The sequence below is a fragment of the Octopus bimaculoides genome, chromosome 1 (assembly GCF_046866305.1).
Source record: "Octopus bimaculoides isolate indiv1 chromosome 1, ASM4686630v1, whole genome shotgun sequence".
Lineage (NCBI taxonomy): Eukaryota > Metazoa > Mollusca > Cephalopoda > Octopoda > Octopodidae > Octopus > Octopus bimaculoides.
Window position 1 is genome coordinate 155,924,465 of NC_142928.1, and position 12,359 is coordinate 155,936,823.

The 12,359-nt window shown below is 35.4% G+C and overlaps 1 protein-coding gene across 14 annotated transcripts in view; it reads right to left on the bottom strand.

Moving 5' to 3' along the window:
* Positions 1-5,248: 5,248 nt before the first annotated feature.
* Positions 5,249-12,359, bottom strand: part of LOC106868430 (tudor domain-containing protein 5) — an 89,986-nt gene continuing 82,875 nt past the window's right edge. For 7 of the 14 annotated variants that reach the window (XM_089360617.1, XM_052971691.2, XM_089360632.1 and 4 more), the window contains one exon: positions 8,232-8,841. In XM_089360617.1, the coding sequence (XP_089216743.1) occupies positions 8,365-8,841 (477 nt within the window). In that variant the 3' untranslated portion in view covers positions 8,232-8,364. Of the gene's footprint in view, positions 8,118-8,231; positions 8,842-12,359 lie in introns of those variants that run through there. The other 7 variants (XR_016243774.1, XM_089360644.1, XM_089360647.1 and 4 more) reach the window with 2 other exon arrangements.

The window sequence follows — 12,359 nt, forward strand, 5'->3', positions numbered from 1 at the left end:
GTCATGATATACATGTGTGCATGCGTATGGAGGCAGGGGATACCAGGTGTAGTGTTGGTGAATTTCAGGAAGCATGGAGATTTTAAAGGATGCTATATCTCGGCAGCTAACAATTGATGCAGGTAGTTTGTTCCATGCTTCAGCAACTCTGAGTGTGAAAAAATGTTTCCAAAAGTCATGGGAGCTGTGCTGTTTTCTGACTTTGTAGGCATGCCTACGTGTCTTAGACACATGGAGCTCAAGGTGGTTGTTGGTATGATGGTTAATAATTTTGTCGGTGTTTACCAAGTCAGTTGCCAAATGTTGGAGCTTCAATGTATCCATGCCCAGGGAAGCAAGGCATTCAGAGTATGGTAGATGCTGGATGGCGGGGTATTTGCTTGGTTGTACGTCTCTGAACAGTTTTCAGGAGGTCAATGTCCTGAGCAAGATAGGGGTTCGATTGATGATGCAAATTCCAAGTGTGGCTACACCATAGCCATATACAGCCTTAAGTTGGCCTTTTTAACAATTTTAGAGATGTGCTTTGTCAAGCGTCAATTACTGCTGACAGTAATGCCCAGGTCACATTCACAAGAAGACTTCTTGATATCAGTGTTGTAGAGAGAGTATGTGAACGCTGGGTTTTCCCTCCCAAAATGCATGGTGGTACACTTGTCCACAGCCAGCATGAGTTACTAGTCTGTAATCTGGTTCGATTGCAGGAAAGATCTACAGTGTTCAGGATTTGTCCTTTTTATCTGGAAGGAGCATGTGGAGGGAATTATTTGAACAAGGAAAATGAATGGGATCAGAGGGTGGAAGTTGCTGTGGTGAAGGGGCCAATGGAGCATGTTAGTTGGGAAGTAGGAAGTAGAGGCAATGAAGAAAATGAAAACAGGAAAGGCAGTTGGTCCATCAGAAGTGTGGAAATAACTGCAAGTGGAGAGATATGGATTGTTGTGATGATGGATCTCTGCTAGAGTGTGCTGGATGGAAGATGAATGCTAGATGACTGGGCACTAAGTGTGGTAGTACCAATCTTCAAAGGGAAGGGGGATGCAATGAGTTGTGGGGTGTATAGGGGAGTATGCAATGAAGATAGTGGAAAGGGTATTGGAGAGAATTCAGAAAGGGGTGAATGAGATGCAATTTGGTTTTATGCCAGGAAGGGAGACAATAGATGCAGTGATCATTGTAAGGAGATTGCAAGAGGAATACCAAGATAAGGAGTACATGTGCTTTGTTGATCTGGAGAAGGCATTAGATAGGGTTCCAAGGAATGTAATTGAGTGGGCATTAAAGAAGAGAGGTGTACTAGAGTGAGTTTGTATGAGTGGGTAAAGACACAAGTTAGAATTGGATCAGAGCTGTTGAAGGAGTTTGTGGTGAAAGTTGGTGTGCATCAGGGATCTGTGTTGTCACTGTTGTTGTTTGTAATAGTGGTTGATGTGGTGACAGAGTGCAAGAGAGGGATCGATAATGGAGATACTGTATGCGGATGACCTCGTTCTCATGAGTTAGACAATGGAGAGACTGAGGGAGCAGTTTTGGAAATGGAAGGAAGCGTTTGAAAGCAAGAATTTGAAGGTAAATTTTGGGAAAACAAAGGGTGGAAGGAGAAGTGTTAGTGAGTAAGGTGGATCCATGTGGTGTGTATAGGAGGAGGGTAATGGCAAATTCAGTGTTGTGTACGAGGTGTGAAAAATGGATTCATGGTAGATGTACGAAAATGAAGGTGACCCCCCCAAGACTCGCAAGAGAGTTTGTGGAAGATGTGAGGAAGGAGCTGATGGAAACGGTGAGAGGGTTTTGTTATTTGGGAGATAGGTGGATGTGAAGCAGCTGTGACAGCAAGAGTGAGACTTGGCTGGGTGAAGTTCAGGAAATGTGGAGTACTGTTATGTGGGGAAAAGGTTCTCATTGAAGATGAAAGGATGGTTCTATAGGAGTTGCGTGAGAGCTGCAATGCTGTACGGGTGTGAGACATGGTATCTGAGGGAGAGAGAGATGGCAATTTTGAGAAGAACCAAGAGAGAAATGTGTGGAGTGAAGCTGTTTGATAAGAGGAAGGACTGAGAACTTGATGGGGATGCCGAGGTTGGAAGAATCGGTGGAATGGCTAGCAAGGGCAAATGGAGTGCAGTGGTATGGGCATGTGTTGAGGAGCATGTTCTGAGGACGGTACTTGAGTTTGAGGTAAATGGACTGAGAAATCAAGGTAGACCAAGGAAAACGTGGAGGAGGAGTTTGGGAGGACAACCAAAACATGGCGAGATGGTGTGAGGGTGGTTGCCATGGCATTGCGGTATATCTGGCCCTCCTGTTAATGGGGACAAAACCCAGATTTAAAACACTGGATGATGATCTCAAGGTACAGCTTGATGTCATTTGCATATTTCAGCATGTGTCATTAATGTATGCAACAAACAAAAGGGGACCAAGAACAGATCCCTGCAGTACACCAGATGACAGAGTGAAGAATGCTGTCCTAGAACCACGACTTACTCTTTTTGGCTGAGAATAAGGACTCCAACCAGTTAAAAAGATCAGCTTTCACACCCATTGCAGAGAGTTTTGTTACAGAAATCTAATTTTAAAAAATTTTTTATTTTATTTGAATTTATTAACAAAGCACAGTTGATTTCTGCAGGAGAATACTCATTAACAAAGAGCTAATTTTTGATGATTGATTTGACATCTTTATTACTGGTATTTATTATTTTCATTGATCTCAGCAGAGATGAAATGTAGTTTAGATTTGTGCAAGGATTTGGAACAGTCTATGCTCTCTCTCTCAAACAGAAGTTCTATGCAAAGAAATAACCATTTATACCTACCATTCCTTAACTTCTTGGCCTTCAATAGGGTACCACACTGAATAAACTAGTAGTAGATAAATGGCTAATGAGAGCTTTGCAAGCCACATATAAGGTTGCTGTCAGTAAAATGACATGGTCACTCGTGAGAACTCCTGTATACTCACAACCTAGTTCTAATAGCCAAATCAGTTGAATTTGAGGGAAAGTCCCAGAGGTGAAGTAGCAATGACAAAAGTCACGGCAGGAAACAAAACAGAACTGTGCTACAAGTCACAATGCTCGATATGCAGAAACTGAATAAACAACTGTATACTAGTTACTAATGCAAAAGATAAAGCGGGGTCAGACAGGTTGATACACAGGAATAGTTAGCAGTAAGAAAACCAAAGAAATATAGTCTCTCAGCTACTACTTAAAAGGCATGCTGGAAACATGACAACTTGTTACCCAATCAGTTGTGTGGAAGCATAGTAGCTAGCTAAGGAGAGGGAGAGAAAAGTTCTGAGATATTATCTTGGTAATAAAAAAGTTTTTGCTTTGAATGAAGGACAGGACTGTGAAAGAGGGAGAAGAAGTGAAGTCTGATCTTATGATATTGAGTCTGATCTTATGATATTGAGCCTCATAAATGGGACGAAAAACAACAGCAAATTAAGAGCTGTTGGGGCTGGAACATTTCTGTTCATCCTGTATAAGGATGGAAGAATGTATACAAAAATGACAATGACTCATGATGAGAAGTGAAAGAGTGTAAAAGTTAAGACATTTAAATATGAGGATGCAAATGTGTAGGTACACCCTATTTTCCCCACTATTGATCGTAACAACTCAGACTCAGCTGCTATTAGCCCTTCATGACAAATTCTTTGATAGCTAAATAAACCCCTCTCCTTGACACATCGTGGTGTCTCTTTACTATAAGTCCTTCAATTGGGAAACAACAGAAATAACTTCACATTACCAGCTCCTATCGTAGCTAAAAACTTTTATATTGGAGAAGCATGGCCTCTCAGCTCAAGTGAATGCAACCAGACAGTACAAGACAAGGTTCCGCCCTAATCACATTGGAAAAATATTGGTTTCAAGTTTTAGCACAAGGCCAGCAATTTTATGAGCGGTCAATTAGATTGACCCCACTGCTTAACTGGTAGTTATTTTATCAACCCCAAAAGAATGAAAGGCAAAGCTGACCTCAGGAGAATTTCAATTTAAAGATAGACAAAATGATGTTAAGCAGTTTGCCCAGCTAAAGCATTCTGACAGCTCATTGCCCTAAACCGGTGCATTCAACCTGATATGGCTATAAGCACAATGGAGAAATATCCGTGTAAATGGTAGCAAAAGCAACCTATTTAAGTAGTAATCCCTAATAAAGGTTGAAGGGATATTTAAGTTCTGATGCAAATAACCTTTTTAGTACTAGTGGCATAATGGAATACACCCAGTCCATGATATCAAGTGATTAACAATAGGAGAAAAAAAAAAAAAAATTCCAAAATTTTGAGTATATCAATTACAGAAGATCTGTTACAAGTGACAAAGCAATGTACAGGAGTAGACTGGCATGAATTAACAGCAAAAACAATGGCCATAAAATGCCAAACCTTTCTACTTATTGGTCTTTGATAAAACTTGATATATACATGTAAAGTGTCAAGATTAGAAATATATTTGACCCATATGCACACTTCCTATACAAACTGACTTGGTGTAATGGCTATAGGAATGTAAGGCAAAAAGTGACAGGTATCACACTGCTCTTTCTAACTGAGTCAAGTACTTTTCAGGGATGAAGTCAAAGTCTGTATCATGCAATAATTGATCATCTGTTAAATCCTAAAAAGAAACTGGTGAGTAGTAACGTGCTAACATTATTTCAGGATTCAACAGAATAGGTATTTCTGTTTTCAACAGTTTTAATTAAATATTGGTTATATAACATTATTGAAGCCAAAGCGATCAGATCCAAAGGCAAAGTTTAGGATGTGTCTGAAGTGTAATTTTATTTTAGATATAAGTTTTTCATCTACTCTGATTGTGTGCCTTATTCCAGAATATGTATATTGTATAGGACTTTTTTAACCTTAAACCCTTCAGCTTTTAAACCAGCCTGACAATGATGATATCCAGCCCAAATATTCTACCGGTTTTATGTTCAATAAGGCCAGATCCAGCTCTTACATCTACCCTACAATGTCAATCTAAAAATACACTATCACATTATCAAAATCTCAAAGCTACAAAATAATGAATGATTAATTCAAAGCCATGCAAATAAATAAGCATTATATTTGACAGAGTAATCTAAAGAATTAAAAGGTAAGGAAAAATCCTTTATATATTCCTACCACACTCTAAGAGGTAACTATAGCAATTCTTACTAATGAATTTGAATAAGATTCATTTACACACAAAATAATTTAAGGTAATATAGAAGACAAACAATGCTAATTGATAAATTTTTATTGAAAAAATCTCAAAAGTGAGGAGGAGACAAACAGATTTAAATATGAGAAAGAAGAAAAAAAAAAGTACTACAAAAATCCCCAGCTTCCCCCAAATTGTATAAATAGAACTATCCCAATCTAGAATGCCATAAAAGATTTCAAATGAAAAGGGATCAACATCTAATTAGTTCCTCTGAATATGACAATTAGCTAGTCACTGATAACAAAATCCATGAATTAAAAGTGTCAATGTTTTAGAAAGCTATGTAAGCAATACATCGAATGAAAATATTAAATATAGTTTGTGTAGAGCACTCAATTAGCTTTTATCTTGAAAGATTTGTTTTCATTACACATACTTGAGGACCAACTTCTACAACTGTCCCCTCTTTAAAATATACAAAAATCAAGCTACAGATCAGATAGATGGAACCTTTGCTAGTTATATGTTTTAGAAGTTAATGATAATCTAATAAGATGTCAAATTAGATTCAAAGAAGCTTTTGATTTTGTCAAAGATAGGGACCAATGTCAAATGGTCATTGTAAGTATACAACATTTCTTACAAGGACACACAAAAAGTTGTCTAAAGAAGATCTTAGAGAAACATATATATGTATATATATATATTGTTGAAACTTAACTTTATATTTCTGCCCTTCTCAACAGTAAAATTGTTCACTAGTTGCTTATAATTTCAAAAAAGTTAAAAAGCAGTGGAACAAAGTTATTTTTACAGGATAAATTTAGGATGTGGGTTGAAACTTTAACAGCTATGTTACTCCTCAGATAAGGATGCAAAATATCTTAATGGCTAAATCGTTATTGGTACTTCATAAAATTTAGTTGTAACATCTCTGGCATTCTAGGTAGTCACAGAGGGTGAACTGACATGAGGTATTTCTTACAACACCAATTATGTCACCTACAACAACCTGAATAAATTATTCCAAAGTGGGTCTATGAACCAAGTTAAATGAGATAAAAATTTGGGAGATGGGGATAAGTTTTGATAAACTATTTTACGACAAATAACCCTACTATTTTAAAATCAAAAGTATAGTTATGACAAAACTATGTTACATTACTGCTTAATATCAATTACAATGACATTATACAATCTACCATCACCTATTGATGCAAATATTTATCAACTGAAAACACTTAAACCATCAAATTATATGATGTTCTATCAAGATATTAACATGTATTTTAAAGTAATTTAGAAAATTGTTACTCTGTTTATCTCCAAACATTTCAAAATTATACATACATATGCACTTGTGCGAAAAAAGGAAAAAAATACTTAGAAAAATGATAATAAAAAAAATAAGCATATATTAGCTGGAAAATAAGCTGCCAGTAGTTGATGTAAATAAGGTCTTTTTGCAGAAATTAGTAATGCTACCTCTTTCATTCCATAGCAGCTGTTTGTGATAACTTCACAAATACAGTAATTTATATAGAATAAAAAAAGTAGAAATTGAAGTAAAAAATTTAAATACACCTTATTTCATCAATGTGAGAAACAAATAAAAAAATTGAAAATGTAAAGCTACATAGAAATATTTTTTCTTTTTTTAACAGCTAATACAAAGAGAGACAGTTATCTGTAAAAAATATTAATTTTAATAAATACATTGCATTTAAATAATTAAATGGCACATTAGAATATCACAGCTTTCAAGCTTCAGCCAGTGCTTCAGGAATAATTTCTAATATAACAAGAAATAGCAAAATAATTAAATTAACATGAAAGACAATTGCCCACCAGTGTTTTTACATGAAATGATCTTAGAATGAATTTTTTTAAAGAGGAAGTTTACCAGCAAAACAAATTTATGCCATCCCAGAGTACCAGTAAACTAGGTTTGAATAATAATTGTGATTTGCAAAATTAACAATATAAAACTGCCATTCTAAGATAACAAATGTTAAGTCACAGCCAGACCAATTTATTCATTATCAAATGATATTTAAATCTGTGTTTAACAAAAAAAAAAAAAAAACCCACACATACGTAATATAAATTTTTGAAGGGCTTATCAAAATCACTAAATTTACATGTTTATAATGAACTTCAAAGTGTCTTGGCAATAGAACCTGAAGATGCAATAAATGAAGTAAATAAGAAAATGCTTAAAAGCATGAAAATGAGAGGAGTGGACGAAAAATTTTGATTAGAAAATAATTGTTTAATATATTTTCAGGGGAAACAAAAGTGACAAGAAAAAATTGAAAATATTCTACAAAAATATCAAGCATATTTTCCTTTCTGTTTTATCATGCAAAATGTGAAGCCAACTGAAACTTTTAATCCAAACATAACTTGTATCAACAACGCTTGTTAAAGTAATCAAATTATTTCTCTATGGAATTTGTCACAGAATGAAAAGAATGTAATAATGAGGATAATAGTTTTAAGATTCTAACATTAGTAAGTTAACAATAAATCAAAGTCTGTGTTACAAATTTTCAAAAACATACTATGTAATACTTTGTGCTAAAATAAAATCTATAGTTTTAACTGAAATGTTTCAACATATTCTGTACATTAATAGAGAACATAGAAGCATAAAATTAACAGATAAATACCATGATTTGATTTAATTGATGTATCTATTTTAAAATTGCAAAAATGAAAATAATATTCCTAAAATGAAAAATTAAATTCTTTTGCTTCAAGCAAAAAATTTACTCAAATAAGTTTGTCATTGTTACTTTTCTGCACATTCTCAGTCGGTAATGATCCCCACTCATTTGGTTTTCTATCAACTGTTTTGCTGTTCAGGTTTTTATTGCAACTCCAAAATATTATCTATTACAGGTAGGTTTAGCATATATTGGAAAACCTTAAACATTCTAGAACCTATAAAAAAAAAAACAAAAAAAAAAAGTAACAATCAGGTATTATGAAAATATGTTTGGAGTTTTGTAAATCTAATAACAAATAATCCCATTGTTTATATATTTAAATTTCAGTGTGGAAAAAAAATTAAACTACAACATTTCATTGGCTAACTATAAAAACTGCTTGGGTAATTGACAAATACCCAAGATAAAAACACATACAGTAGTAGTAGTAGTAGTAGTAGTAGTAGTAGTAGTAGTAAACATTAAACATGGCCATTTTTGGTGCTGTTTGCATTGCTTGAAGCAGGTATGGAAGTCAGTGGAGAGGGACTCCTGAAGGGCACATGTTTGGGAGATAGAGATGGACTGGTAGAGTTAAATGTTCTAGTAGACAAGCAGTTAGCTGATTGAGTCACACCCAGCAAACCTGTGCCATACCCTACTGAGGAAGTAGAAGCAATCTGCTCTCGCAGTAAAGGATACAAACCAGGTAACAGTAAAGGTGAAAGCTTGTTAGAATTATTTCTTGCTGTCGGGCTGCAGCTCAGTTTATAGGGTCTTTCTGAAAGTTGGGAGGAATTGTTGCTAAAAGGATGTCCACTAGGATATGAATTCTGACCAATAGCAAGAAAGTGTTCATTGGATGCTACTGCTGCTCCAGAAGCAGCAAACATAGCAGCATACTGGGAGTCTAACATCTGATTGAGAATTTTTGGAGTCAAAGGAACATTTTCAGGAACCTAGAAAACAAGAAGAAATTCCAATTTGAAAACAGAATTAGATGTTAATACAACGCTTACTATAAAAGGTAAAAATAATTAAAATTATATGCATCTTTTTAAAAAATATCTTTAATTTTCATCTTTCTACAATCAATAAATTCACATAATATATTGGAATTTGAGAACATGTTGGTGGAATTAGAAACAAATTGACATTTCAATTTTATGCCCACTTTTTCCATGCTGGCATGGGATCAATGAAACATCTATTCTTTTAGCCAGATGTCCTTCCTGTCTCCAAGAAAGATACTTTATTTCACATCAAACTATTGCTGTACATTTTGTTTACAGGCAACATTAATGCTAATGTGAAGAATAAACACACATTTATATTCATTTGTTCATTTCTTATATCCTTTTTCATTACTAGCAGGAGTTATATGAGCATATTATTGTAGCATTGTTTCACAGCCAAATGATTTTCATGTAAGGATCTCTAATTTTACACATCTTCAAAATTGCAAATCCAGCAGACAATTCGTTGACAGGGGAAAGGATAACAGCATCACTGCTTGTAGCTCACAATATTCAGAAAATATATAAACAAATGCACGTGCATACACAGTTTGCATCTATAGTTTCACTGAGAAGGCATCAGTCAGTCTAAGGCTATAGTAGAAGACACTTGCCCAAGATGATATGCAGTGAGATGGAAACCGAAATTTTGTGGTTACAGAGACAACTTCTTAGCCATACAATCATGAGTGTGCCTCAATGCTTTATAGTATTTAGTCTTGTGTTGTCTTAGTACTGAATTCTAATACAGCTAGAGTAAAATAAGTACTCACAGAATGGTCAATTAAATGGAATGTAATGCTCTTACAAAATGCGTCTTTTGTAAACGATTGAAATGAAAATACTTAAACCACTACAAAGCTCAAGGGAAGTCCACAAAGTACTGCTTTCACACTTGGGACAGTTGCTACTGCTGACCCTACCCTAAGCTACATCCAAAAAAAGTCTACTTGGCTGATTGGCATGAAGTTGCTCACAGACACACTCTGAACACTGGCCCATAGATATGCTGTCTCTTCTCATTGCCTTTTCTACTGCTACATCAGCAACTTTTGCTTCTCAGAGCTGGCTGGTCTCCAGTTACCTTCACTCAGGCACGTTGCTGGTGTGTTTACGTCCCCGTAACTTAGCGGTTCGGCAAAAGAGACGGATAGAATAAGTACTAGGCTTACAAAGAATAAGTCCTGGGGTCGATTTGCTCGACTAAAGGTGGTGTTCCAGCATGGCCACAGTCAAATGACTGAAACAAGTAAAGGAGTAGATGGGCTTAATATGAAGACAATGGTCAGTAGAGACCTGAATATAGATACAATCTTCACCACTACCACCATCATAATTTTTACATCTGTCCTTCCATACTTGCATGAGTTGGGCAGGTCCTCCTCAGCACATCACCTTGTCACAAGTCATAGCTCTTTGTCATTTCCTCCATAAGATCCAGCCTCCTGAGATAAGTCTTTGATACTTTGTTATAAATCTTGTCCCTGCCCTTCCTCAGACAGGCTCTATCTACATGGAGTACTCAGTGTTCCACTCACTATTCAACTGGTATCCTCCACACACATCACATATCTACATCAGCACAGTCTTCTTTATTGCACACTAACTTCGATTATATCTGAGTTTTCCCCTTAGTTTATTCATCACATTAACATTACACATAGACAAATATGCTTTAATGAGTAGGACTTCAGGTTTGTAAGTAGTAAGCAGTCTAGTATAAAATTCATTAACGTTTATGTTGCTAGCTTCTAAATCAAATAATGTCTGCTGAAGTTTTCTAAGTAAAGATAAGAAATACTATATTTACTATTGTTACAATCAACTTGTTTATGCTTCTGAGAAACAGTATGGCAGTCTATGTAATTGTTCTACCTGCTAAAAATAGCAGCCAAACCATCCTCACATCTCACCCACCCCCCATCTTGAAAAAAAAACGAACGGACATATTAGATAATATAGTCTTACATTATAAACCCTAAAAAGACATAATGGTCATAACTGGAATGCCTTTTGTCAAATGTCTGCTTGATCAGGGCTGACCTTGGGCTACACTACAACCACTTGCTGAATTATTAGGAAATCGGCCTCCTAGGTAACAATTCTATATTATTCCAAGCAATCTACAGTAATTCAAGCAAAGGTTGTTATCAATGTTTTTTTGCAGCAATAATTAAATACTATGGTAAGGGTACAGCTAACTTAATATTCTTTTCTACTCTAGGCCTGAGGCCGGAAATTTTTGGGGAGCTAGTTGATTAGATCAACCCCAGTATGTAACTGGTACTTAATTTATCGACCCTGAAAGAATGAAAGGTGAAGTCGACCTCAGTGGAATTTGAACTCAGAACATAGACACAGATGAAATACCACTAAGCATTTCGCCTGGCATTCTAATGATTCTGCCAGCTTGCTGCCTTACAGTTATATCTACACCCTTACAAGAAGAAGAACACTTTGGATACTGTAATCCTAGATATACTGTCTGAAATTAAAATGGAACAGTCACAGCTTGAATGAATTTAACTAAGGGTTAAACAATCACCACCAAATTCCATGAAATACAACAGTAGGAATAACACAGGAGTGTTTAAGTACAGAGGAGCCAATATCAATACAAACCCACAAGACATGTTGAATTCAGTATTAGAGATTAAACTATTTGCCAATTTTAGGGAAGCTGCTCTCATTGGCATATTTATCCTACAAAGTGATATTCATTTTCAGCTAGTTGTACTGGTATATTAAAGAATTACATTGGCCATATACATAAATGTAAAACATGAACTGGGAGAGAGGGGGAAGAGAGAAGAGGATATATGAAGATGAATGCAATGAAAATTAACCCTTTAGTATTTAAACCGGCCATATCCGACCCTAACATTCTACCTGTTTTATGTTCAAAGTGGCCAGATTCAGGCTCTTGCACATATCCATTATTGAAATCTCAAAGCTACAAAATAATGCATGATTAATTCAAAACAATATTAATAAATAAGCAATACAATGGACAGAGAAACCTGAATATTATAAAAGGTTAATGTAAGCAGGAATACAAAGGATAAGGCCAATAGTCTGAATGGTTCAGGTTATTATTACGCTTAGATGTTATTAATAAATCAAAATCTTAAGAATCCAAATTTCAAAGAATTACTAAAATAGCCACAAGGCCACAGATGTTGTGAGAGAACAGTCAATTAGATTGATCCCAGTACTTGTACTTTATTCAGTTGACCTTAGAAGAGTTGAGCGGCAAAACAGACTTGGAATGAAGGAAGAAAAATCAAGTCAATCTGGATGAAAGGAAAACAAAGTCAAACCTGGAAGAATCAAAGTTAAAGCCAACACTGGAAGAACAAACAGTCAAATGAGATTTGAACTCAGAACATAATGAGATATAACTAAATAACGCTCTACTGATTCTGTCCATCTGCCACTCTTAGAATGACAAAAATAATAAA